At 44.1% G+C, this 27,532-nt stretch overlaps 1 protein-coding gene and 1 long non-coding RNA gene across 3 annotated transcripts in view; one reads left to right on the top strand and one right to left on the bottom strand.

Moving 5' to 3' along the window:
- MYO1F (myosin IF) overlaps positions 1–27,532 on the bottom strand; it is a 170,868-nt gene that overhangs the window by 42,264 nt on the left and 101,072 nt on the right. For both annotated transcript variants that reach the window (XM_075850101.1, XM_075850108.1), the window contains 10 exons: positions 27,138–27,334; positions 26,789–26,869; positions 24,943–25,029; positions 21,312–21,398; positions 21,011–21,178; positions 20,816–20,901; positions 13,131–13,212; positions 10,422–10,528; positions 905–1,003; positions 655–799 (listed from right to left, as the gene is read on the bottom strand). In XM_075850101.1, the coding sequence (XP_075706216.1) occupies positions 655–799; positions 905–1,003; positions 10,422–10,528; positions 13,131–13,212; positions 20,816–20,901; positions 21,011–21,178; positions 21,312–21,398; positions 24,943–25,029; positions 26,789–26,869; positions 27,138–27,334 (1,139 nt within the window). The remainder of the gene's footprint in view (positions 1–654; positions 800–904; positions 1,004–10,421; positions 10,529–13,130; positions 13,213–20,815; positions 20,902–21,010; positions 21,179–21,311; positions 21,399–24,942; positions 25,030–26,788; positions 26,870–27,137; positions 27,335–27,532) is intronic.
- Positions 727–27,246, top strand: LOC142740701 (uncharacterized). The gene is made up of 3 exons (XR_012880855.1): positions 727–864; positions 20,987–21,064; positions 27,098–27,246. It is a non-coding gene; the product is annotated as an uncharacterized LOC142740701 (long non-coding RNA).

Raw genomic sequence — 27,532 nt, 5'->3', positions numbered from 1 at the left:
TCTGAGTTAATAGAAGGGGATTCCCTGAACAGGATTTTCATCTCTTGGCCATAGTGAAGAACAAAGAACGTCTCTTGTTCTGAAGGACCTGTCCTGCATTACAGAGACAACCCATTGATTAGAGTGGGCACTGTGTAATATTTAATTACCCTTTAGGTGGCACTGCAGGGAAATTAAATACTTACTGCCAGGTTTCTCACTGATAACAACCGATCGCTGGGGCTCTCAGCAAGAGGACACTTTGTAATCAGCTTATTGTCATGCGACCCTTCTAACAAGTAGGGATTGTTCAAAGCGGAGAACCACTTTAAGCATTGCACATTGTTGCCCATAGCAATTAATCAGAGCTCAGCTTTAATATCTTAAACTGTCCTGGAAAAACGTTAACTGCACTAATTGGTTGCAATGGACAACAAGGCCAGTTTTGATAAATGAGGCCAATTGTTGTTACTGCAGTGAGGAAAAGGTTAAGTTGATAAAGAGTGAAATGTAATAATTGAAGAAGTAGACAGCTCTCCATTCTAGTTAAAATACGCACCTCTCCTACTTTTGCTGTTCTATGTTGAGCATAAAGTGTTTTATAGATAAAATCTACAGTATATTCTTCTATAGCAGAAGGCACAATGTCAGAGAAAAAGTACTCTTAAAGCATACCGATTCTGGATTCTTTACAAACACTTTGTTTTTCCCCATTTGGTACTGATCAGCATCCATATTCACAGATTTCAAGAGATGCTGTACTCCTTGTCGCTCATCTCCCCTCCACCTAGGCCATGTTTCTGGTGTCATGATGGCGTACCTGACAGCAAAATAGATTGATCAATAATCTCGTATCAGGCTTTTTGAGGATCACCAGCAACACATGTATGTATCTGAACACTTGATTGTTACTATTGTTTTCTACCTTTGTAGGAATTTATTAAAAACTCTTCGATAAGCAAAGCCAGCACGACGTACACGGATGTTTTCTTTCAGACCCAAATATTCCACTTGATGTTTCACTCTAGAACACAGATAGCATTATTTTAACTCTGATATTTTATTAATTCAAAACCAAGTTGGATATTTAGGCCCTGCTCACATCACGTTTTTGCCTTACATTTATCATGAAAGCCTGGAAAGTCTTTTCCTCTGGAGGATTTTACCAAGCAGCCTATACAGGTGGGCAGGCCTACATTTTAGGCCTGTGGCGGTTGTGTTATAATGTTTATTGCAACCAGCCTACCCCATTGTGCCCGCAGTTCTTGCTATCAGGGGCCCCCAAGATGGTCCCCCCCTGAGGATGTAACTCTCCCTGTGTGGATGATGTCTCTTGCTCAGGCCCTAGGGAACATTTCCAGAATTTCCCAGTTAATGGTTCAATCTTTGGAGCGTTTGCCTACCCAGATTGCAACTGAACACAGAGGCCCTCCTTCTTTTCCTTTGGAAAATACTCAGTCTACTTCTCGCAGTAGATCGCATAAGAGGTAGAGGAGTACCTTGGATAGGTCTCGTTCCTCATCAAGTTTTTTAGAGGGGGATCCTGTTGTAGTCTTCAATGATGATATTGCCTCAAATGTGTGTTAGTCTCTTTACTCATATGTTAGGGATCTGCCAGGTACTTCATCTAGGTATACTCCTGGGATTAATCAATCCACACCTGAGGCCAGACCTGTTCGACTGACACCATCTCCCACCAACCAGGGTGGCAGGCTCAGGAGTGGGAGAGCCTATCGCGGCCTGGTCTGTCGGAGTTAGCTCCGCCCCCTGTCCTTTATTACCTGCCCTGTTCTCTCCCTCAGTGCTTGTAATTCTTTTGGATTCCTGGCCCCACTGCTGCTTGCTCCAGCCTGCTTCTGCCGTGCTTCTGCCTTGCTGCAGTTCTGCTTGACCTGCTTTGCTTTGCCCCTGGCTTGCTTCTGTCTCCGTGCCCGCTCGGGTGTACTCACTTCGTCCTGGTCCTGACTGTTCGTTCGCCGCTCCGTTTCCTCGTGGCGTTCCGTGGCTACTGCCCCTTCCCTTGCGTGTTCCCTGTTTGTTTTCCTGTGCACTTAGACAGCGTAGGGACCGCCGCCCAGTTGTACCTCGTCGCCTAGGGCGGGTCGTTGCAAGTAGGCAGGGACAGGGCGGTGGGTAGATTAGGGCTCACTTTCCCTTCACCTCCTTCCTGCCATTACATAATTACAAGCCCTTACCTAGTCTACCATTTCTCCTACGCTGACGCTATCATGGACCCCCTTGAGACCCTGACCCAGCAGATGCAGGGCCTCTCCCTACAGGTCCAGGCCCTGGCCCAAAGGGTCAATCAGGGTGACGCTGCTTTAGTAGTACCCCTCACCTCACCTCTAGAACCCGACCTCAAGTTACCTGACCGGTTTTCAGGGGACCGTAAGACGTTTCTCTCCTTCCGGGAGAGTTGCAGACTGTATTTCCGCCTAAAGCCCCACTCCTCAGGTTCCGAGAACCAGCGGGTGGGTATCATCATATCCCGACTCCAGGAAGGGCCCCAAGAGTGGGGCTTCTCCTTGGCTCCTGACGCCCCTGAACTTTCCTCTGTTGATCGTTTTTTCTCTGCCCTCGGACTCATTTACGACGAGACTGACAGGACTGCTTTAGCCGAGAGTCAGCTGGTGACCTTACGTCAGGGTAGGAGACCGGTTGAGGAATACTGTTCTGATTTTAGGAAGTGGTGCGTAGCTTCTCAGTGGAATGATCCGGCCCTAAGGTGCCAGTTTAGGTTAGGATTATCTGACGCCCTGAAGGATCTGCTGGTTAGCTACCCCTCGTCTGACTCCCTTGACCAGGTTATGGCCCTAGCAGTACGACTTGACCGACGTCTCAGGGAACGTCAGCTAGAACGCTTCAGTGTGCTCCCCTCTGACTTTTCTGCGATCCCCCCCGAGGTCCCGTCTCCTCGCACCCCCACGGAGGACTCGGAGGTACCTATGCAACTCGGGGCCTCCATGTCCCCTCGACAACGTAGGGAGTTTCGCAGAATGAATGGTCTCTGCTTCTACTGTGGGGACGACAAGCATCTACTGAACACCTGTCCCAGGCGCAAGAATAAGAAGCCGGAAAACTTCCGCGCCTAAGTGATCATCGGGGAGGTCACTTGGGCGCACAGGTATTTCCCGTTAATGTGAAACGCAATAAAATTTTGCTTCCCTTTCAGGTCTCGTTTGCTGGCCGGTCTGCCACGGGCAGTGCTTTCGTGGATTCTGGCTCATCTGCTAATATCATGTCTGTGGAATTTGCTATGTCTCTAAAGATGCCTTGTATTGATTTACCTTATCCTATCCCTGTAGTAGGAATCGACTCAACTCCCCTTGCTAATGGTTATTTTACTCAGCATACTCCTGTTTTTGAACTCCTGGTTGGCTCCATGCATTTGGAGCAGTGCTCTGTACTGGTGATGCAGGGATTATCGTCTGATCTGGTTTTAGGCCTTCCCTGGTTGCAGTTGCATAATCCCACGTTTGATTGGAATACTGGGGATCTCACCAAATGGGGTAATGAATGTCTTATGTCATGTCTTTCTGTTAACTCTATTTCTCCCCGGGAGGAGGTAAACACGCTTCCTGAGTTTGTTCAGGACTTCGCCGATGTGTTTTCTAAGGAGGCCTCCGAGGTGTTGCCCCCCCATAGAGATTACGATTGCGCTATCGATTTGGTGCCTGGTGCCAAGCTTCCTAAGGGTAGGATATTTAATCTTTCATGTCCTGAACGTGAAGCTATGAGGGTGTATATCCAAGAATGCCTGGCCAAGGGTTTCATTCGCCCCTCGACTTCTCCTGTAGGTGCTGGCTTCTTCTTCGTGGGGAAGAAGGATGGTGGTCTTAGGCCGTGCATTGATTATCGTAACCTGAATAAGGTCACCGTAAGGAACCAGTACCCACTTCCTTTGATTCCGGATCTTTTTAATCAGGTTCAGGGAGCCCAATGGTTTTCTAAGTTCGATCTACGGGGGGCATATAACCTTATCCGCATCAAAGAGGGGGATGAGTGGAAAACTGCGTTCAACACACCCGAGGGTCATTTCGAATACCTGGTCATGCCCTTTGGGTTGTGTAATGCCCCTGCTGTCTTCCAGAATTTTATTAATGAAATCCTGAGAGAGTACCTGGGTAATTTTCTTGTTGTGTACCTTGATGACATACTGGTGTTTTCCAAGGACTGGTCCTCCCACGTGGAGCATGTCAGGAAGGTGCTCCAGGTCCTTCGGGAGAATAATCTGTTTGCTAAGACTGAAAAATGTGTCTTTGGGGAACAGGAGATACCATTTTTAGGGCAAATCCTCACTCCTCATGAATTCCGCATGGACCCTGCCAAGGTTCAAGCTGTGGCGGAATGGGTCCAACCTGCCTCCCTTAAGGCGTTACAGTGTTTTTTAGGGTTCGCCAACTATTACAGGAGATTTATTGCCAACTTCTCGGTCGTCGCTAAGCCTCTTACGGACCTCACCCGCAAGGGTGCTGATGTCCTCCATTGGCCCCCTGAGGCCGTCCAGGCCTTTGAGACTCTCAAGAAGTGCTTTATCTCGGCTCCCGTGCTGATTCAGCCCAACCAAGAGGAGCCATTTATTGTGGAGGTTGACGCTTCCGAGGTGGGAGTGGGGGCCGTCTTGTCCCAGGGTACCAGCACCCTCACCCATCTCCGCCCCTGTGCTTACTTCTCTAGGAAGTTTTCGCCCACGGAGAGTAACTATGATATTGGCAACCGCGAACTTCTAGCCATTAAATGGGCTTTTGAGGAGTGGCGGCACTTCCTGGAGGGGGCCAGACACCAGGTAACGGTCCTTACGGATCACAAGAATCTGGTTTTCCTAGAATCGGCCCGGAGGCTTAATCCTAGACAAGCTCGGTGGGCACTATTCTTTACCAGATTTAATTTCTTGGTTACCTATAGGGCTGGGTCCAAGAATATTAAGGCTGATGCTCTGTCACGTAGTTTCATGGCCAATCCTCCTTCCGAGAAGGATCCTGCTTGTATTTTACCCCCTGGTATAATCGTCTCTGCCACGGATTCTGATTTAGCTTCTGATATCGCGGCTGATCAGGGTGCAGCTCCCGGGAACGTCCCTGGGGACAAACTGTTTGTTCCCCTGCAATACCGGCTGAGGGTACTCAGGGAAAACCATGACTCCGCTCTATCTGGTCATCCTGGCATCTTGGGCACCAAACACCTCATTACCAGAAACTATTGGTGGCCTGGGTTGCCTAAAGATGTTAGGGCTTACGTCGCCGCTTGTGAGGTTTGCGCTAGGTCCAAAACCCCTAGGTCCCGACCTGCGGGCCTACTACGTTCCTTGCCCATTCCCCAGAGACCTTGGACCCATATCTCCATGGATTTTATCACCGATTTGCCTCCATCTCAGGGCAAGTCGGTGGTGTGGGTGGTAGTCGACCGCTTCAGCAAGATGTGCCACTTTGTGCCCCTTAAGAAGCTACCTAACGCCAAGACGTTAGCTTCTTTGTTTGTGAAACACATCCTGCGTCTCCATGGGGCCCCAGTCAATATCGTTTCTGACAGAGGGGTACAATTTGTTTCCTTATTTTGGAGAGCTTTTTGTAAAAAGTTGGAGATTGATCTGTCCTTCTCCTCCGCCTTCCATCCCGAAACTAATGGCCAAACGGAAAGGACCAACCAATCCCTGGAACAATATTTAAGGTGTTTCATCTCTGACTGTCAATTCGATTGGGTCTCATTCCTTCCCCTTGCTGAATTTTCCCTGAATAACCGGGTCAGTAACTCGTCAGGGGTCTCCCCGTTTTTCTGTAATTTCGGGTTTAACCCAAGGTTCTCCTCCGTCTCCCCTGGTTGTTCCAATAATCCTGAGGTAGAGGATGTTCATCGGGAACTGTGCACTGTCTGGGCCCAGGTTCAGAAGAACCTAGAGGCGTCCCAGAGCGCACAAAAGATTCAGGCGGATAGTAGACGTTCTGCTAACCCCCGGTTTGTCGTCGGGGATTTGGTCTGGTTGTCGTCCAGGAACTTGCGCCTTAAGGTCCCGTCCAGGAAGTTTGCTCCCCGATTTATTGGACCTTATAAGATCATTGAAGTCCTCAACCCTGTATCCTTCCGTCTGGAGCTCCCCCCATCCTTTCGCATACATGACGTCTTCCATGCCTCCCTCCTTAAACGCTGCTCCCCGTCCTGGTCCCCCTCGAGGATACCTCCTGTTCCCGTTCTCACCCCTGAGGGGGTGGAATTCGAGGTGGCCAAGATTATGGACAGTAGGATGGTCCAGGGCTCCCTCCAGTACCTGGTCCATTGGAGAGGATACGGGCCGGAGGAGAGGACTTGGGTACCTGCCCGTGATGTTCACGCTGGGGTATTGATCAGGAGGTTCCACCTTCTCTTCCCCACTAAACCGGGTCCCCTTAGTAAGGGTCCGGTGGCCCCTCATAAAAGGGGGAGTACTGTTAGGGATCTGCCAGGTACTTCATCTAGGTATACTCCTGGGATTAATCAATCCACACCTGAGGCCAGACCTGTTCGACTGACACCATCTCCCACCAACCAGGGTGGCAGGCTCAGGAGTGGGAGAGCCTATCGCGGCCTGGTCTGTCGGAGTTAGCTCCGCCCCCTGTCCTTTATTACCTGCCCTGTTCTCTCCCTCAGTGCTTGTAATTCTTTTGGATTCCTGGCCCCACTGCTGCTTGCTCCAGCCTGCTTCTGCCGTGCTTCTGCCTTGCTGCAGTTCTGCTTGACCTGCTTTGCCCCTGGCTTGCTTCTGTCTCCGTGCCCGCTCGGGTGTACTCACTTCGTCCTGGTCCTGACTGTTCGTTCGCCGCTCCGTTTCCTCGTGGCGTTCCGTGGCTACTGCCCCTTCCCTTGCGTGTTCCCTGTTTGTTTTCCTGTGCACTTAGACAGCGTAGGGACCGCCGCCCAGTTGTACCTCGTCGCCTAGGGCGGGTCGTTGCAAGTAGGCAGGGACAGGGCGGTGGGTAGATTAGGGCTCACTTTCCCTTCACCTCCTTCCTGCCATTACACATATGTGTCTTCTGACTCAGATTCAGAGTCCGAATAGGAATCGCAGTTGTCAGTTCCTATGCAGGCGTTAATATGTACTGTAAGAGACACCTTTCGTGCACAGGATTACTCCATCTTTCCTTTTCAGGAGGTAGCATGCTTACAGCGTCAGCAAACTATGTTTTCCCAAACTACAGCGAATTTGAGAAATTATTAACCAAGTAGTGGAAACATCCGGACAGACGTCTTGTTGTTTCTAAGCGCGCAGATACTTTGTTTCCTTTTCAGGAGAATTTGGTCTCATTGTGGTCTGTGTCTCCCTTCAACTATTGCTAGGCTATCAAGAACCACTACTATTTTTTTGGCTGATGCAATTTCTGTCACTGACCCCTTGGACAAGAGATTGGTTTTTCAAGCTAAACTTCTTTTTATGGCTGCAGGTTCCGCTCTGCATCCAGCTTTTGCATCCGCCTGGGTGACCAAGGCCTTCTCAGTGTAGGGATAGCGGCTGTATTGCAGCATCCTATCAGGAGCGCCACAGCAGGAGTTAGCTAAGCTCGCTTCTCAGGTTCTCAGTACTCCAAAGTTTCTTTTTGAGGCCTCCCATCAGCACATTTCAATGCTCGTTCTTCTGTTTATTCTATTGCATTCTGGCACTCGGTTTGGCTGAGATCTTTGGCAGCAAGTCAAGCTTCCAAGAAGGCCCTGAATGACCTACCCTTTGTGGGTTGCAGACTTTATTGTAAACGTCTGGATGAGATTATTTCTTCAGATGTTCAAGTGGGGGACGTTTCTGTAAAGGATCTGCCAGACACAGCTTCTGTGTCGACGCCCGTGGGTAATCAGTCTGCACCTTCTCCTAAGTCTGAGAGAGTGACACGAGGAGTGGGAGAGCCTATCACAGCCTGGCCAGACGGAGCTAGCTCCCGCCCTCTGTCTATTTATACCTGCATTTCCTGCTCCTCCTTTGCCTGTGATTCTTTTCTGTTTCCTGGCTCTGCTGCTCCTGCTATGATTATTGACCTTGCTTCATTTTACCCTGGCTTTACTGACTACGCTCCTGCTCTGCGATTTGTACCTCGTGCACTCCTGGTTTGACTCGGCTCGTTCACTACTCTTGTTGCTCACTGTGTTGCCGTGGGCAACTGCCCCATTTCCCTTAGCTTCTGTGTACCCTTATCTGTTTGTCTGTCGTGCACTTATTGAGCGTAGGGACCGTCGCCCAGTTGTACGCCGTCGCCTAGGACGGGCCGTTGCAAGTAGGCAGGGACTCAGTGGCGGGTAGATTAGGGCTCACCTGTCTGCCTCCCTACCCCGTCATTACAGTTTCCTTTTCTTTCAGGAGGAATAGCTCGCTTATGTGTTCGAGAGGAGGTGTCAACGGCGTACAAGATTTTAAAGCTTCCTCCTGTAAGATTCTTTCTCTTTATTCCACCTCGCACTGCGGATCAAGATTTTGCTTTTTCTCAGACTGTTTGTTCCCATTCTCTTGCGGAAGTTTTATTGTCCCAGTTTTTCAGTCAGAACGATTTCAAGAGCACTACCCTAATCTTTTTACAGTTCCCAAGAAGGACGGATCTCTTAGTTGAATCCTGGACTTGAGGAAGTTGAACTGCACCGTTCACATTTGACGGTTTCACATGGAACAGGGGGAGATCCTCTCTTCCATCGACATTAGCAATACATACCTCCATATCCCTATTGCAAGGATCCACCAACGTTTCCTTCATTTTGCGGTGGGTTCTCTACATTTCCAATTTGTTGATCTCCCTTTTGGGCTCACCACATCTCCTCGGGTCTTCACCAAGGTCCTGGCGACTCTTATTGCACTTCTCCTTGCCAGGGGAGTTGCTGTCATCCCTTATTTGGATGACCTCTTGGTGAAGGCACTCTCTAGAGGGGACAATCTTCACAGTCTCCAGATTTCTTTGGACATTTGAGAAGCTTTGGAAAGATCATCAACAAGGAAAAATCATCATTGTCCCAACTCAGAGCATGGGGTTTTTAGGAATGATACTCGACACCAGGACAGGAAAGGTCTTTCTTCCACTGGATAAGGTAGCCTCCATTGTAGCCAAGGTGGCTCTTCATTGCCAGGACACTCCTATACCTATCCATTTTTGCATGCGAGTGCTTGGCAGAATAGTGTCAACATTCGATGCGGCTCCATATGCACAATTCCAAGTCTCAGTCTGTGTCAAGTCTGAGGACTTGCTGGACTCGCGGATTCTCCTATCCTCTCGGGTCTGTCTGTAGTTGTGATGAAGGGAGACCTTACTGATCATCTCGACGGGTAGGTCCTTTCCTCCCTGCCCGGGTGGGGTGCAATTTTTAGTCCTCACACAGTTCTGTGAACTTGGTGGCAAGAAGAATAAATAAATGTCCTTGCAGATCAACCTGTTGGAAATGAGAGCAATCTTCCTAGCACTTTCCCACTAGACACTTCTTCAGTGTCAGCCGCTCAGAATGAAAAAAGACCGACAACTCCTTGGCGGCTGTTTATCTGAACAACCAGGATGGCACCAGGAGTCATGCGACTCTGTAGGAAGCCTTTCAAATCTTACTGTGGGCGGAACAACAGGCTGTCCCCGATACTCATACTAAGAGTTAACAATTAGGACGCAGATTTTCTCAACCGAAAAGACTAGATCTGGGAGAATGGTCTCTTCGCTGAAAGGTATTTCGTCAACTGTGCCAGAGGTGGGGCTTCTCTTTGCGTCCCGTCTCAACTAAAAGGTTCTAACCTACGTGGCCAGGGCACGAGATCCCAAGGCCATCTCAGTGGACCTACTGGTCACTCCATGAAGAGCTCTCTTTCCTGTATCTCTTCACTCCACTTAATTTTTTCCTACTGCTTTTTCACAAACTGAATTAGCCAGTGTCTATGTAAAGGGTATGGCCTGTCTGGGCAGAGCCAAGGTTCATTCCTACCAAGACTTGCCTTCCAGTGGCATTAGCATATACCCATGGTGCTGTCCCCCAATGGATTCAACGAGAAATCTATTTTACGGTGAGTAAAAAAAAATATTGCTTTTGACCTTTGTCAGGCTGGTTTATGTCGGTATATCTTTTTTTTTATGCATGGAGAAGCATAGTAGACTACACTATTCCATAGAACAGGATCCTGTAAAAAAAAAAAAAAGTATACTGCGCGGTATACTTTTTTTTTTTTATATGGGAGCCTATTGGTGACGTATGCCACTGTAGGGCAACGTCACAGGCATCTGTTTAACATACGTCATGAGTTTTTCATGACATAAACATTAATCGAATGCCATAATAGCCTATGGGGATGGATGCCTAACAATAATAAGCATATGATGTATATGGTAAACGGATGCCATAATAGTCTATGGATGACGGATGCCACTGTTTGACATCCGTCACAGCCTGCGGTTAACCTATACGCCATAAGCCAAAAAACATGATGTGAACGGGGCCTTACTCCTCCATATGAACTATTTTCTGACCTGCTCTCTTCCCAGTCCTTTGGTCTTTTAGTCTCGTTTGGTTTGATACACCGGATGTAATGAGGTGTGCATTTCATCAGGGTGTTTACGAGGTCATTTGCTTGTCTCTGGAAAAAAAAGAAATATTCCAATTCATTCTGTGATGTACTATCCACAAAAAGGCATAACCACATATAACATAGTTTAAAGTTCAAGTCCACCTTGCACATGACATCCACATTTCTGACAGTTGGAGCTGAGAATCTGACTATAAACCGCCACTTACAACACATAACACCAACTGTTAAATGACAGTTGGTAGTCAGATTCTAAGCTCTAACTGTCAGATATTTAAATGCCAAATGCAAATCTCTGCGAAGTTGGACTGACGCTTTAAATTAACATAAAGCAAAATCAGTTTTCTTGGGGTCACCAATATCAGTATTGTGCTAAGGGTTTAGTTTAATTGGTTTATTGCTGAGACAGCCATTACAAATCTACTTAGGCCCCATGCACACGAACGTATTTTTGCGACCGCAATTCACCCGCAAATCTGGGGGGTAATTGCAGCCCCATTCATTTCAATGGGCCCATGCAAACCACCATGGTTTCCACAGTCCGTGCATTGCCCAGGAGCCTGGACCGCAAAAAGATCGGACATGTCTTATTACGGCACCATCTTGTGGTCCAGGCTCGTTGAAATGAATGCACACGGCAATGTGCACGGGCCGTGATTTGCAGGCCGCCGCGGGTGACACTCCGCGGCCGTCTGAGCCGCAAGTCACGGCCCGTGCACACCACTACGGTCATGTGTACGAGGACTTAGTCCTGTTTAATTTTATTTAGATGTTTAGATATTCTTAAATACTAAACTCATACTAGTTTGCTTTCTCCATTTAAAGACATAAACCTTCACTCAGATATTTTCTATTTAGCTGGCTCTATTTTATGGCTTATGAGCTCAATGCTTGGTGCCAATGGTGTATCTCAAACTATGTTGTCAAAGTACTCGTATATTTTAAATTTTTATGTTACTAGTACAAGTCATAGTAATGCCCAATGACTGTAGTGCAGTGCTGTCAATTAAAGAGAATCTTTCATGTTTTTCTTTTTTAAACCACATTCCTCCCCTCATTCCCCACCTCCTCCCGACTCCAGCGCTGTAAAAAAAAAATTCTCTTGCCCCCCCATTTTCTGCTACGGTACCCGCTCTGTTTGGCACCTAATATGCTAATTTTGAGTAAAGATACCGAGAGACCTCATCCCTCCTCAGTAGGCGTTGCCTTGTACATTGCTGTGATGATGACCAATCAGAGGGGACAGACTTACAGCGATGCAGAAGACCTGCTGTGAGGCTGTCCGCTGTGATTAGACAGTCTCACAGTGATGCAGGAGGCAGCATCTACTGAGGAGAGATGAGGTCTCCTCCTCTTAGTACATTTACTTACAATTAGAATTTTAGGCAACATAGTGAGTAAGGGCTGTAGTGGAACAACAGGGCAAGGGGCAAAGAAACAAAACAACCAGCACTGGAATCGGGAGGACGCCGTGAATAAGGGGAGGTATGTGGTTTAAAAAAACCAAAACATGCCAGGTCATCAGTAAGTTGTACTGAACCGAGTTCTACAGGGTGGGCCATTTATATGGATACGCCTAAATAAAATGGGAATGGTTGGTGATATTAACTTCCTGTTTGTGGCACATTAGTATATGGGAGGGGGGAAACTTTTCAAGCTGGGTGTTGACCATGGCGGCCATTTTGAAGTCGGCCATTTTGTATCCAACTTTAGTTTTTTCAATGGGAAGAGGGTCATGTGACACATCAAACTTATCGAGAATTTCACAAGAAAAACAATGGTGTGCTTGGTTTTAACGTTACTTTATTCTTTCATGAGTTATTTACAAGTTTCTGACCACTTATAAAATGTGTTCAAAGGGCTGCCCATTGTGTTGGATTGTCAATGCAACCCTCTTCTCCCACTCTTCACACACTGATAGCAACACCGCAGAAGAAATGTTAGCACAGGCTTCCAGTATCCGTAGTTTCAGTTGCTGCACATCTCGTATTTTCACAGCATAGACAATTGCCTTCAGATGACCCCAAAGATAAAAGTCTAAGGGGGTCAGATCGGGAGACCTAGGGGGCCATTCAACTGGCCCACGACGACCAATCCACTTTCCAGGAAACTGTTCATCTAGGAATGCTCTGACCTGACACCCATAATGTTGTGGTGCACCATCTTGCTGCAAAAACTCAGGGAACGTGCCAGCTCCAGTGCATAAAGAGGGAAACACATCATCATGTAGCAATTTCAGATATTCCGTGGCCTTGAGGTTTCCATTGATGAAGAATGGCACTTTGAACACATTTTATAAGTGGTCAGAAACTTGTAAATAACTCATGAAAGAATAAAGTAACGTTAAAACCAAGCACATCATTGTTTTTCTTGTGAAATTCTCGATAAGTTTGATGTGTCACATGACCCTCTTCCCATTGGAAAAACTAAAGTTGGATACAAAATGTCCGACTTCAAAATGGCCGCCATGGTCAACACCCATCTTGAAAAGTTTCCCCCATCCCATATACTAATGTGCCACAAACAGGAAGTTAATATCACCAACCATTCCCATTTTATTTAGGTGTATCCATATAAATGGCCCACCCTGTACAGATGCTACTGGGGGAAAAATAGTGATTTAGAGTAGGTGCTATTTTTTTATTGATATTACCTTGATTTTTGAGCTTACAGTAGTCGGTCTACTTTTCTTATCTGAATCCAATTTCTCTGGGAAAAGACTCTGTAAGAACTGGCTGGACATAAAAAAATATACATATTGCATTTGTAAATATTATTATATTAGCCACTGTTCAAATTAGTTTAATATCTGAAACTGTCAAGATGACACTTTTTCAACATGTAATGCAGTGGCATAACTGTAGGGGTCACAGCGTTCGCAATTGCGACTGGGCCCCCGAAACCAGGGGGGCGCGAGGCCCCCCGCACCACATCAATAAAAAGTTACTATAGTAACTGGGGCCTATGTAATAAACTACACAGGCCCCTGTTACTATAGTAACTGACAGTACTTACCCTCCTAATTCCGGAGCGCAGCGGAGGTCCTGACATCACAACGTTGTGCGCAGCGCATTACGCACAACATCCCGACCCTAGATGGAGTCAGGACCTCCGCTGCGGTCGAAGAGGTGGGTAAGCTTAACATCACTTTCTGCTTGAGCTGATAGGTCGGGGTGCGACCCCCGGGATCACTGCCAATCATCTGTTTTAAAGGGGCCGCAGCGCTTGTACGAGCGCTACTTCCCCTTTATTCTGGTCACTTGCTCACACTGTGAATCGTCGACACAGACGTCTCGGCGATTCACAGTGTGAGCAAGTAAGGGAAATGAAGGGGAAGCAGCTCTCGTATGAGCGCTGCACTCCCTTCAAAACAGCTGATTGGAGGGGGTCCCGGGAGTCGGACCCCAACCCATCAGCTATTGATGTCCTATCCTGAGGATAGGACATCAATGTTTAGGGACTGGACAACCCCTTTAAGCCTACCATGTGTGATCCTGTCTGCTGGGCCCTGTATCTAAGCCAACCACATGGTACCAGACGGTAGGCTTAGATACAGGTCCCCAGCAGACAGTAATCTTATACTTAAAGATTACTGTCTGCTGGGGCCCTGTATCTAAGCATCTTACCATGACCACATGGTAAGCTTAGATACATGGCCCATGTGTGATCCTGTTTGATAGGCCCTGTATTTAAGCCTACCACATGGTAGGCTTAGATACAAGGCACCAGCAGACAGTCATCTTATACTGTATAAGATTGCTGTCTGCTGGACCCTTGTGGTAGGCTTAGATACAGGGTCCAACAGACAGTATCATACAAGCACCTTCACCCTGTATCTAAGCTTACTTTTATTTTGTGTTTGTGTTTTTTTACAGGTTTGGTTGTTGGATTCAAGGACTACTTCGATGACAGCTTTTTTTATTATCAATAAAATGGTTAATGAGGGTTGTGTGTTTTTTTTTTATTTCAATAAAATATTTCTTCCATGTCTTTGTATTTTCTTTTAAACTTTATTACTACCTACCGGCTTAGTAATAGACACTGCCTGATTGACAGCGTCTATTACTAAGGTGGGGCCTAATGTTAGCCAGTGAAAAGGCTAACACTAACACCCTTTATTACCCTGGTATCCACCTCCACCAGGGGTGTCGGGAAGACCTGGGTACGATCCAGTACCCGATCATCTGTAGGGAGGGTTGGGCAATGGGGTATACCTGGTACACCTGGTGGCAGTGACTATAGGGGGTATAATGTGGGTATAATGGGCAGTTAGTGTTAGCCTCTTCACTGGCTAACATTAGGCTCCACCTTAGTAATGGACGTTGTGAATCAGCCAGCGACCATTAGTAAGGCGGTAGTAAGAAAGTTTAAAAAAATAAGGACATAGAAAAAATATTTTATTGAAATAAAAAATCCCCACACAACAGTAGTTAACCATTTCATTGAGAATAAAAAAAACGGCGTCATCAAAGTAGTCCTCGAATCCAATATCCGAACCTGTAAAAAAACACAAACACAAAATAATAATTAGTAACACATAAAAAAGAAAAACAATTCTTATTCTTACCTTTTCCTGGTCCAGCGCTGGAGCCGCAATGTCAGCGAGCTGGACCCTATATCTAAACCTACAATGTTTGATACTGTCTACTGAGTCACTGTATCTAATCATATTCATAGCTATAGGGTCATAGTGCTATAGATATGCTGTCTCATACATATATATATATATATATATGTGTATATATATATATATATATATATATATATACAGAGTGGGCCATTTATATGGATACACCTAAATAAAATGGGAATGGTTGGTGATATTAACTTCCTGTTTGTGGCACATTAGTATATGGGAGGGGGGAAACTTTTCAAGCTGGGTGTTGACCATGGTGGCCATTTTGAATCCAACTTTAGTTTTTTCAATGGGAAGAGGGTCATGTGACACATCAAACTTATCGAGAATTTCACAAGAAAAACAATGGTGTGCTTGGTTTTAACATTATTTTATTCTTTCATGAGTTATTTACAAGCTTCTCTTTGTTTACAGCCATTGACATGTCGCAGAGGTTAACACGTGAGGAGCGGATAGAAATTGTGTTGATGTCTGGTGAATGCAGTACCCGGGTCATTGCAGCAGATTTCAATGCAAGACACCCTACAAGACCACCCATCTCCCATGCTACAGTTTGCAAACTGCTTGCCAAGTTTCGTGAAACTGGTTCAGTGTTGGATTTGCCCAAATGTGGACGCATGAAAACTGTCACTAATGAAGAAACATCAGTGGCTGTCCTAGCTTCATTCAGCAAGAGCCCACAGCGTAGCACTCGACGCATGTCACTGGAGAGTTGCATCAGTCGAACATCCCTTCGGCGGATATTAGCTACTCACAAATGGCACCCTTACAAACTCCAGCTGTTGCAGCATCTCAACGAGGATGACCCAGATCGGCGCACTGAATTTGCAGAATGGGCAAAACAAAAATTGGAACAGGACCCTCAGTTTACACAGAACATTTTGTTCAGTGATGAGGCAAACTTTTATGTGAATGGTGAAGTTAACAAACAAAACCACCGCTATTGGTCTGACACTAACCCACATTGGATAGATCCCTCCAAGACTGTTGGAACACAAAAATTGATGGTATGGTGTGGTATATGGGGTACAAAGATAGTGGGGCCATTCTTCATCAATGGAAACCTCAAGGCCACGGGATATCTGAAATTGCTACATGATGATGATGTGTTTCCCTCTTTATGCACTGAAGCTGGCACGTTCCCTGAGTTTTTCCAGCAAGATGTTGCACCACCACATTATGGGTGTCAGGTCCGAGCATTCCTAGATGAACAGTTTCCTGGAAAGTGGATTGGTCGTCGTGGGCCAGTTGAATGGCCCCCTAGGTCTCCCGATCTGACCCCCTTAGACTTTTATCTTTGGGGTCATCTGAAAGCAATTGTCTATGCTGTGAAGATACGAGATGTGCAGCAACTGAAACTACGGATACTGGAAACCTGTGCTAGCATTTCTTCTGCGGTGTTGCTATCAGTGTGTGAAGAGTGGGAGAAGAGGGTTGCATTGACAATCCAACACAATGGGCAGCACTTTGAACACATTTTATAAGTGGTCAGAAACTTGTAAATAACTCATGAAAGAATAAAGTAATGTTAAAACCAAGCACACCATTGTTTTTCTTGTGAAATTCTCGATAAGTTTGATGTGTCACATGACCCTCTTCCCATTGAAAAAACTAAAGTTGGATACAAAATGGCCGACTTCAAAATGGCTGCCATGGTCAACACCCAGCTTGAAAAGTTTCCCCCCTCCCATATACTAATGTGCCACAAACAGGAAGTTAATATCACCAACCATTCCCATTTTATTTAGGTGTATCCATATAAATGGCCCACCCTGTATGTATATATATATATATATATATATATATATACATACATACATACACGCACAAACACACTTTTTTTTTTTGCGGGGGGGGGGGGGGGTGTATGTATTGGGGCTATTTCCCCTGACATTTTAAGACCTTAGCAATGTCCCTGGCTGTTAGTGCTGCATCGTTGGGTCACATAGGAGGCCCAGCGATGCAGCTGAAAGCTGCGGGCCGTCGGCCATGAGAAGTTTGGGTGGGGGCCCATGAGCCTTTAGCTACGCCCCTGACATAATGGTTTGGTAATATACTGTAAATGTGTATATACAGTGAAGGAAATAAGTATTTGATCCCTTGCTGATTTTGTAAGTTTGCCCACTGTCAAAGTCATGAACAGTCTAGAATTTTTAGGCTAGGTTAATTTTACCAGTGAGAGATAGATTATATAAAAAAAAAAAAACAGAAAATCACATAGTCAAAATTATATATATTTATTTGCATTGTGCACAGAGAAATAAGTATTTGATCCCCTACCAACCATTAAGAGTTCAGCCTCCTCCAGACCAGTTACACGCTCCAAATCAACTTGGTGCCTGCATTAAAGACAGCTGTCTTAAATGGTCACCTGTATAAAAGATTCCTGTCCACAGACTCAATTAATCAGTCTGACTCTAACCTCTACAACATGGGCAAGACCAAAGAGCTTTCTAAGGATGTCAGGGACAAGATCATAGACCTGCACAAGGCTGGAATGGGCTACAAAACCATAAGTAAGACACTGGGTGAGAAGGAGACAACTGTTGGTGCAATAGTAAGAAAATGGAAGACATACAAAATGACTGTCAATCGACATCGATCTGGGGCTCCATGCAAAATCTCACCTCGTGGGGTATCCTTGATCCTGAGGAAGGTGAGAGCTCAGCCGAAAACTACACGGGGGAACTTGTTAATGATCTCAAGGCAGCTGGGACCACAGTCACCAAGAAAACCATTGGTAACACATTACGCCGTAATGGATTAAAATCCTGCAGTGCCCGCAAGGTCCCCCTGCTCAAGAAGGCACATGTACAGGCCCGTCTGAAGTTTGCAAATGAACATCTGGATGATTCTGAGAGTGATTGGGAGAAGGTGCTGTGGTCAGATGAGACTAAAATTGAGCTCTTTTGCATTAACTCAACTCGCTGTGTTTGGAGGAAGAGAAATGCTGCCTATGACCCAAAGAACACCGTCCCCACTGTCAAGCATGGAGGTGGAAACATTATGTTTTGGGGGTGTTTCTCTGCTAAGGGCACAGGACTACTTCACCGCATCAATGGGAGAATGGATGGAGCCATGTACCGTCAAATCCTGAGTGACAACCTCCTTCCCTCCACCAGGACATTAAAAATGGCTCGTGGCTGGGTCTTCCAGCACGACAATGACCCGAAACATACAGCCAAGGCAACAAAGGAGTGGCTCAAAAAGAAGCACATTAAGGTCATGGAGTGGCCTAGCCAGTCTCCAGACCTTAATCCCATCGAAAACTTATGGAGGGAGCTGAAGATTCGAGTTGCCAAGCGACAGCCTCGAAATCTTAATGATTTACAGATGATCTGCAAAGAGGAGGGGGCCAAAATTCCATCTAACATGTGTGCAAACCTCATCATCAACTACAAAAAACGTCTGACTGCTGTGCTTGCCAACAAGGGTTTTGCCACCAAGTATTAAGTCTTGTTTGCCAAAGGGATCAAATACTTATTTCTCTGTGCACAATGCAAATAAATATATATAATTTTGACTATGTGATTTTCTGTTTTTTTTTTATTTTTTTTATATAATCTATCTCTCACTGGTAAAATTAACCTAGCCTAAAAATTCTAGACTGTTCATGTCTTTGACAGTGGGCAAACTTACAAAATCAGCAAGGGATCAAATACTTATTTCCTTCACTGTATAATCAAATCTGAGACACACATGTCTGACCCTGACAATGTGCAACCAAATCTCAATAGCTGTAATTTGACATTGCTGCAAAACAAAATTCCCCAGAATTATTTTTTTTTATTATGTGCAACTTATTACTATTAATTTAATTTTAAAGTTTTTTTGGAGTTGACCAACCATCTAGAACACCAGATATTTGGGTGGGCATCTCAAAGTGGTTTCACTGTATATACCTATACTACTTTACATATATACAGTGAAGGAAATAAGTATTTGATCCCTTGCTGATTTTGTAAGTTTGCCCACTGTCAAAGACATGAACAGTCTAGAATTTTTAGGCTAGGTTAATTTTACCAGTGAGAGATAGATTATATAAAAAAAAATAAAAAAAATCACATTGTCAAAATTATATATATTTATTTGCATTGTGCACAGAGAAATAAGTATTTGATCCCTTTGGCAAGCAAGACTTAATACTTGGTGGCAAAACCCTTGTTGGCAAGCACAGCAGTCAGACATTTTTAGTAGCTGATGATGAGGTTTGCACACATGTTAGATGGAATTTTGGCCCACTCCTCTTTGCAGATCATCTGTAAATCATTAAGATTTCGAGGCTGTCGCTTGGCAACTCGGATCTTCAGCTCCCTCCTTAAGTTTTCGATGGGATTAAGGTCTGGAGACTGGCTAGGCCACTCCATGACCTTAATGTGCTTCTTTTTGAGCCACTCCTTTGTTGCCTTGGCTGTATGTTTCGGGTAATTGTCGTGCTGGAAGACCCAGCCACGAGCCATTTTTAATGTCTTGGTGGAGGGAAGGAGGTTGTCACTCAGGATTTGACGGTACATGGCTCCATCCATTCTCCCATTGATGCGGTGAAGTAGTCCTGTGCCCTTAGCAGAGAAACACCCCCAAAACATAATGTTGCCACCTCCATGCTTGACAGTGGGGACGGTGTTCTTTGGGTCATAGGCAGCATTTCTCTTCCTCCAAAAACAGCGAGTTGAGTTAATGCCAAAGAGCTCAATTTTAGTCTCATCTGACCACAGCACCTTCTCCCAATCACTCTCAGAATCATCCAGATGTTTATTTGCAAACTTCAGAGGGCCTGTACATGTGCCTTCTTGAGAAGGGGGACCTTGCGGGCACTGCAGGATTTTAATCCATTACGGCGTAATGTTACCAATGGTTTTCTTGGTGACTGTGGTCCCAGCTGCCTTGAGATCATTAACAAGTTCCCCCCGTGTAGTTGTCGGCTGAGCTCTCACCTTCCTCAGGATCAAGGATACCCCACGAGGTGAGATTTTGCATGGAGCCCCAGATCGATGTCGATTGACAGTCATTTTGTATGTCTTCCATTTTCTTACTATTGCACCAACAGTTGTCTCCTTCTCACCCAGCGTCTTACTTATGGTTTTGTAGCCCATTCCAGCCTTGTGCAGGTCTATGATCTTGTCCCTGACATCCTTAGAAAGCTCTTTGGTCTTGCCCATGTTGTAGAGGTTAGAGTCAGACTGATTAATTGAGTCTATGGACAGGAGTCTTTTATATAGGTGACCATTTAAGACAGCTGTCTTTAATGCAGGCACCAAGTTGATTTGGAGCGTGTAACTGGTCTGGAGGAGGCTGAACTCTTAATGGTTGGTAGGGGATCAAATACTTATTTCTCTGTGCACAATGCAAATAAATATATATAATTTTGACTATGTGATTTTCTTTCTTTTTTTATATAATCTATCTCTCACTGGTAAAATTAACCTAGCCTAAAAATTCTAGACTGTTCATGTCTTTGACAGTGGGCAAACTTACAAAATCAGCAAGGGATCAAATACTTATTTCCTCCACTGTATATGTTTCATTTATACTGCTATACATATACCTAACTACATCATACAATGTCCTATTGTGTTTTGTAAGGGGAACTGGTGGCATACTTATGTCACAGATTGCGTACTTATGTCTTAAATTGCTTGAGAATAATTTGTCACTATATGTAGCACTAAATACACAAAGTGAACGAGTTGTAATGTACTTACTACTCACTGCTCTGCATCAGTTCAATGAGGTCTATGAAAAGAACATCCCGATTTCTCTCGCAGAATCCCTCAACATCATATGAGACCTAAGGATAACATTCGAGACATTTAGGCTTGCTGCTTTATTTCCTGAGTGACTGCACAGATCTGAATCTTTTCCTTTTATTTCAGTTGAGTAACACAATGGATATTTACCTTCCCAGCATAGTGGTGGATAACAAAGCCAGAATTCCAGTTGTTGAAGTGCTCGTGAGTACCCACAGCTGCCTGGAGTTTTTGTAATAAGGTTTGATCTGCACCCCCACTTGTGGCATGCATAGTAGCACACACATCGTCCAACACACTCATGATACCTGGAGGACTCTGGGTGGATAGAAGACTATGAGCACAAATATGCACTAATATTATATTTGACTTAGTAATGCATTGTTAAGCATTAAACAGTGGTTTAAGGATAGCTCTGGAGATGGAAAGTTAAACGTGTCTTCAAACTCACCAGCTTGTTTTCAATTAGGTCACACACCACTTTGTTGTTAAAGTACTGAATAGGGGACCATTTTATTCCTTCTGCAACATATTCTTCCTGAAAATATAATTTGCAGATTATAGTCTGTGTCCACTGATCACAAGTACTCAAAAGCTTAATATGCTAGTTACAGATGCTAAAAAAAAGATTCACGCCACAAGCACAGTGATGACTAAACTTCTAGTCTAAGGTGAAAAAAACTTTCTTAATTATCATTATTATACATGGTACGTTGTTATTAAGCAGGTGCTAGCTCCCACATCGTGACGGATATATCCGCCACTCGTATCTCGTGGGTACTGCGACTGTACCCAAGAGATCAGCAGCAGGAACACGGCTGTTATACACAGCCAGACTCCTGTAGCATCTACCGGAATTGAAGAGTAGTCCGACTCCGGCAGTTTAACCCCTCAATAGCGACCGCGGCATCTTAGGTGTTTGACAATGGGAGGGAGCTCCCTCTGTCACCTCAACGGCACACCCGCGATCCTATCGCGGGGCGCTGATGGGTTTCCATGGCAGCCAGGGGGCCTAATAATGGCCCCCAGGTCTGCCATCAGTAACTGCCTATTCGTTACTGTTTAGTTACTATTTACACTGACAGAAAATAATGCTTTGGTATACTAAGTATACCAAAGCATTATATCTGCGATCAGAAGATCGCATTGTGAAGTACCCTAGTAGGACAAAAAAAAAATAAATAAATAAATAATTAAGAACAATTAAATAAGGTTTATGAAAAAAGAAAGAGAAAGATTACAGTAAAAATAAAATTCAATGCATTTGGAAAGTCTTCAGACCCTTTATTTTTTTTCATATTTTGTTATGCTGATGCCTTGTACTAAAATAAAAAAATCTAAGTTTTTCCCCTTCATTCTGCACTCAATGCCCCATAATGACAAAGTGAAAACAGAATGTTAGTAATCTTTGCTAATTTATTGAAAAGGAAAAACTAAAATATTGCATTGACATAAGTATTCAGTCCCTTTACGCAGTTAGTTACTTAATTGAAGCACCTTTGGCAGCGATAACAGCCTCCAGTCTTCTTGGGTATGATGCCACAAGGTTTGTACACCTGGATTTGGGGAGTTTCTGCCATTCTTCTCTGCAGATCCTCTCAAGCTCTATCAGGTTGGATGGGGACAGTTGACGGACAACCATTTTCAGGTCCCTTCAGAGATGTTCAATTGGGTCAGAGCTCTGGCTGGTCCACTCAAGGACACTCACAGAGTTGTCTCCAAGCCACTCCTGTGTTGTTTTGGCTGTGTATTTAAGGTCATTGTCGTGTTGGAAGGTGAACCTTCGACCAAGTCTGAGGTCCAGAGCACTCTGGATCGGGTTTTCATTAAGAAAATCTCTGTACTTTGCGCAATTCATCATTCCCTCAACCCTGACCAGTCTCCCTGTCCCAGCCGCTGAAAAAGACCATTATGTTTCACTGTAGGAATGGTATTGGGCAGAGATGGGCAGTGCCTGGTTTCCTCCAGACATGACGCTTGGAATTGAGGCCAAAAAGTTCAATCTTGGTTTCAACAGACCACAGAATCCAGTTTATCACAGTCTGAGAATCCTTTAGGTGCTGTTTTGCAAACTCCGGGTGGGCTTTCATGTGTCTTTTACTGAGGAGAGACTTCTTTCTGGCCACTCTGCCATAAAGCCCAGATTGGTGGCGTGCTGCATTCATGGTTGACCTTCTGGAAGTTTCTCCCATCTGCACACAGGATCTTCGGAGCTCAGCCAGAGTGACCATTGAGTTCTTGGTCACCTCTCTTACCAAGGCCCTCCTCCCCAGATTACTTAATTTGGTGGGGCGGCCAGCTCTAGGAAGAGTCCTGGTTGTTCCAAACGTCTTGCACTTAAGAATTATTGAGGCAACTGTGGTTTTGGAAACTTTCACTGCCGCAGAAGGTTTTTTTGTACCCTTCTCGAGATCTGTGCCTCCACACAATCCTGTCTCTGAGCTCTACAGGCAGTTCCTTCCTCTTCGTGGCTTGGTTTGTGCTCTGATATGCATTGTCAGCTGTGAGACCTTATATAGACATGGGTGTATCTTTCCAAATGAATTTACCACAGGTGGACTCCAATCAAGGTGTAGAAACATTTCAAACATGATCTACTGAAACGGGAGGCCCCCCCAGAGCTAACTTTTAAGTGTGATAGCAAAGGGTCTGAATACTTATGTCCATGCGAAATTGGAGTTTTTCATTTTTAATAAATTTACAAAAAATTCTAAATGTAAATGTAATGTAATTGTAAAAAAATAAATGACAAAAAAAATACATATATATGGTATTGCCGCTATCGTAAGGACTCGAACACTGAAGTTAACTCATTGATTAAACCGTCAGGTGATAAGCGTACAAAAACCCCACAAAAAACAACAACGAAATTCCTTTTTTTCCCATTCCCCCACAAAAAAAGATAAAATAAAAGTTAATCAATAAGTTGTATGTACCCAAAAATAGTACTACTAAAAAACCTACACTTTGTCCTGCAAAAAACAAGCCCTCATGCTGCTACAGTACATCGACGGAAAAATTAAAAAGTTACAGTTTTGGAAATGTGGCGATGCAAAAACAAATAATTCAAAAAATAAGGTTTTTAGTGTGCAAAGGTAGTAAAATATAAAAAAAACTATACATGTTTAGTATCGCCGCACTCATATCGACCTATAGAATAAAGGTAAAATTTTATTTACGCTGCATTCTAAACGGAAAACTTTGAAATTCAAAAGACTATGCTGGAATAGCTGTTTTTTAAGTTAATAATTGTGAATCAATATACTATGTGCACCCAATAATGGTGCAATTGAAAAATACAACTCGTCTCAAATAAAACAAAACATGTCAACGAAAAAATAAAAAAGTTATGACTCTTAGAAATGCGATGGTGGAAAAATTTAAAATAGTTCTTGGTCATTAACACCAAAAATGCCTGGTCAATCAGGGATTAAAGTGTAGCTAAAAGTTGGAAAAACTTCTAACATGTCATAGTGACATGTCAGAAGTTTGGATTGGTGGGGGTCCGAGCACGGAGAACCCCACCAATCGCTAGAACGAAGCAGCTGAAGCGCTCGTGTGAGCACTCAGCAGCTTCGTGTCTGTTCGGCTTTTTCCGGAAATAAATGTATCGGTGTACGGAATCAATAGAAAGTCTATGAGCCCGTACTCCGATACATCGGCTTTCCGGAAAAAGCCGAACAGACACGAAGCGGCTGAGTGCTCACACAAATGTTTTGTTTATGACTTATGCCCTATATTTTTCATATATATAATTAATCTCTTACTAATGCATGACCAATGACCAAGGCTCTTTTTCCCTACAGAAAATACACTTTTAGTAGTGCCCGCTGACGTTTTGAGGTATAAGCTATATAAAAATGAAAGTACAAAAAGACATTACTAAAAATAAATAGCTTCTAAATAAAATATATATGGCGTGCCCCCGACATCAATCTCTATTACTAGTAACAACTTTAACTACATAGACATTTGCTCACACTTTTTGGTGCATTATTTTACATACACTTTATTACACTAAAACTTTACCATGAAAGTGTACAATGTTCTGGTTTTCCAAACTGTAACATAATATATTTTACCTGCTCAGCCTTTAATGTCAACTCAATGAAGATCTGCTGCAGTTTTTCATTCACAAAGTTTATACAGAATTGTTCAAAGCCATTTTTCTGTGCGAGGAAGAGAAAGGAAAGGTGGTTGTTAACACTTCGGCTGGGTTCACACAGAGTTTTTTGCAGGAGGAAAATCTGCCTCAAACTTCAGTTTGGAATTTTGAGGCAGATTTTTCTCTGCCTGCACGTCGATTTTCGCTGCGTTTTTCGCCCGCGGCCTTTGAGCGCCGCGGGCATAAAACGCATCGAAATATGCTTTCTCTGCCTCCCATTGTCAATGGGAGGTCAGAGGCATAAACGGCCGAAGATACGGCATGTCCCTTCTTTTTCCCGCGAGCCGGTTTTTCCGCTCGCGGGAAAAAAACGCCTCCGCCTCCCATTGAAATCGATGGGAGGCATTTTCGGCTGTTTTTTGGCACGTTTTGTGGCGCGGTTTCCGCGTCCAAAAACTCGTAAAAAATCTCAGTGTGAACCCAGCCTAAGGCCACATGCACATAGCCTTATAATGGCTCAGTACAAAGTCTGAATTGTACAGAACTGTAATGCTGTAATTGTGTGCGGGCATTCCGCAGCATTTACAGTAGCAACAAAGTGGATGAGATTTAGAAAATCTCATGCCCACGCTGCGGAAAAAAACTGCCGCGTAAACGTTAATAAATTGACCGGCGGTGCGGAATTTAATTCCACAGCATGTCAATTTATGCTGCATTTTCGTTGATTTTCCATTTTCCCCATTGAATTCGATGGGGATGCAAATTCTGCAACAGAAAGGCAATTGTTGCGACTTTTGCGGCAAATGCGCAGCGATTACGCTGCAAAAATCGCAACTACGGAAATAGAAAAAAAACCATACTTACCCAGAAGTCTGTGTTTCTTCGTCCAGTCCAGCCTCCTGGGATGACGTTGCATCCCATGTGACCGCTGCAGCCAATCACAGGCCGCAGCGGCCACATGAGCTGCAGCATCATCCAGGGGGGCCGAACTGGACTGCAAAGGAGGGACACGTCGCCATGACAACGGCCTAGGTAAGTATGAGCATTTTTTACCACTGGTTTCCGCAGCGGAAAATTCATCCGACAAAATGCACCACAATGTGGTGCGTTTTTTTAAATGGAATTTATTGCAGGTTTCAGGTAGGATACGCTGCACAGTTTTTACCCATAAACTTCTATGGAGCTGTGCTGTACCTCTGTATTCTTTCGATTTGATAATGAAGCCTACAGTTTTCTTTTCTGTAGTATGTATCTGACAGAAAATAAATAGTGGCATGTTTCATTAGATGCCATATTACGGATCTGTTCTCTCCCAGAAGCAATGCTTCTTGGAGAAAAAAAAACATAATACAGATCCGCAGGAAGCACCATGCAGTGGAACATGAACCACCTCGATACAGCCTCAGCTCTACTATGTGCATTAAGCCGTACTATGATTAAACCTATTTGCACAATCATTGATTTTCTGTATTTTTTCAATAAAATATATTTTCAAAGAAATATAGTGAACCTAATACTGTATATACACTGAATAGTATTTTAAAGTATCAGCAATTATATGATTTATTGATGAAAACAATATCTTATGCCACAGTGTCTGCAAGGCTGTAGAACATTCCCAGTCATTAAATGGTTACTGATTAATATAAAAAAAATAAAGCATTTAATAATCAAATAGCATTGCTCAATAACTTTTACACGTAAAATACTGGGGATCTAATTTTTTAAGGACATTATTGTGGGCAAATGCAACTCAACGATAATGAAATTGCTTTATTGCCAGTTGCAAAATTTTCCTTAAAACCAGTAATAAAGCTTTATACCTGGAATATCTCAAACCCATATATATCCAACACCCCGATGCTGTATTCTTCATGTGGTTTTTGCATGGCCTTATTAATAGACTAAAAAACAAGAAGATTAATTTGATATAAACTGATACAAAAAGTTAGTATAAGAAAATGCATAGAAGAAAAGTAGTAATAGAAGAGATTAAACAATACCTCCATATATGAATTAATCTCCTTATATATTGGTAATTGAGGAATTATTTCCATTATGGCTCTAAATATTCAAATAATTATTTATCTGTATATGATCTATCTAATATTGTTCATTGTCTCCCTAAACAGAGCCTGATATCAGACACAATGTGGTTACTTTCGTTCTTACCTCAACCAGGAAATCAAAGACCCTCGAATATAGAGCTTTAGACAAAGCATCCCGAGTATAGGTGGCTTGCTCTACATTTAAGGTGACAGTGATAGACTCAGACCGTCCTCCCCACTTGCTATCCATCTTGCGGCTGGTTAGTTTGCCATTAAGACGTTCCTTGTCTATACCAAGCAAAAAGGCAGGAAATGCCAAAACTAAAACACAGGGAGTAAGAGACATAGTGACAATGAAATGATCATGGTTCTACATAGGTTAAACATCAAGATATAGCCTGTACTGCGAAGTTTGTATTAATGGTTCCTTGGAGCATGGAATATGAATAGAAAATGCAGTTCATGATGTCTCTCTATTGACCAAGTATAAGCCGAAAATGTAATTGTACGTTGTTAATG

This window comes from Rhinoderma darwinii, chromosome 1 (assembly GCF_050947455.1).
Source record: "Rhinoderma darwinii isolate aRhiDar2 chromosome 1, aRhiDar2.hap1, whole genome shotgun sequence".
In the NCBI taxonomy this organism is placed as follows: Eukaryota; Metazoa; Chordata; class Amphibia; order Anura; family Rhinodermatidae; genus Rhinoderma; species Rhinoderma darwinii.
This window is presented reverse-complemented; position numbering and strand designations above follow the sequence as displayed.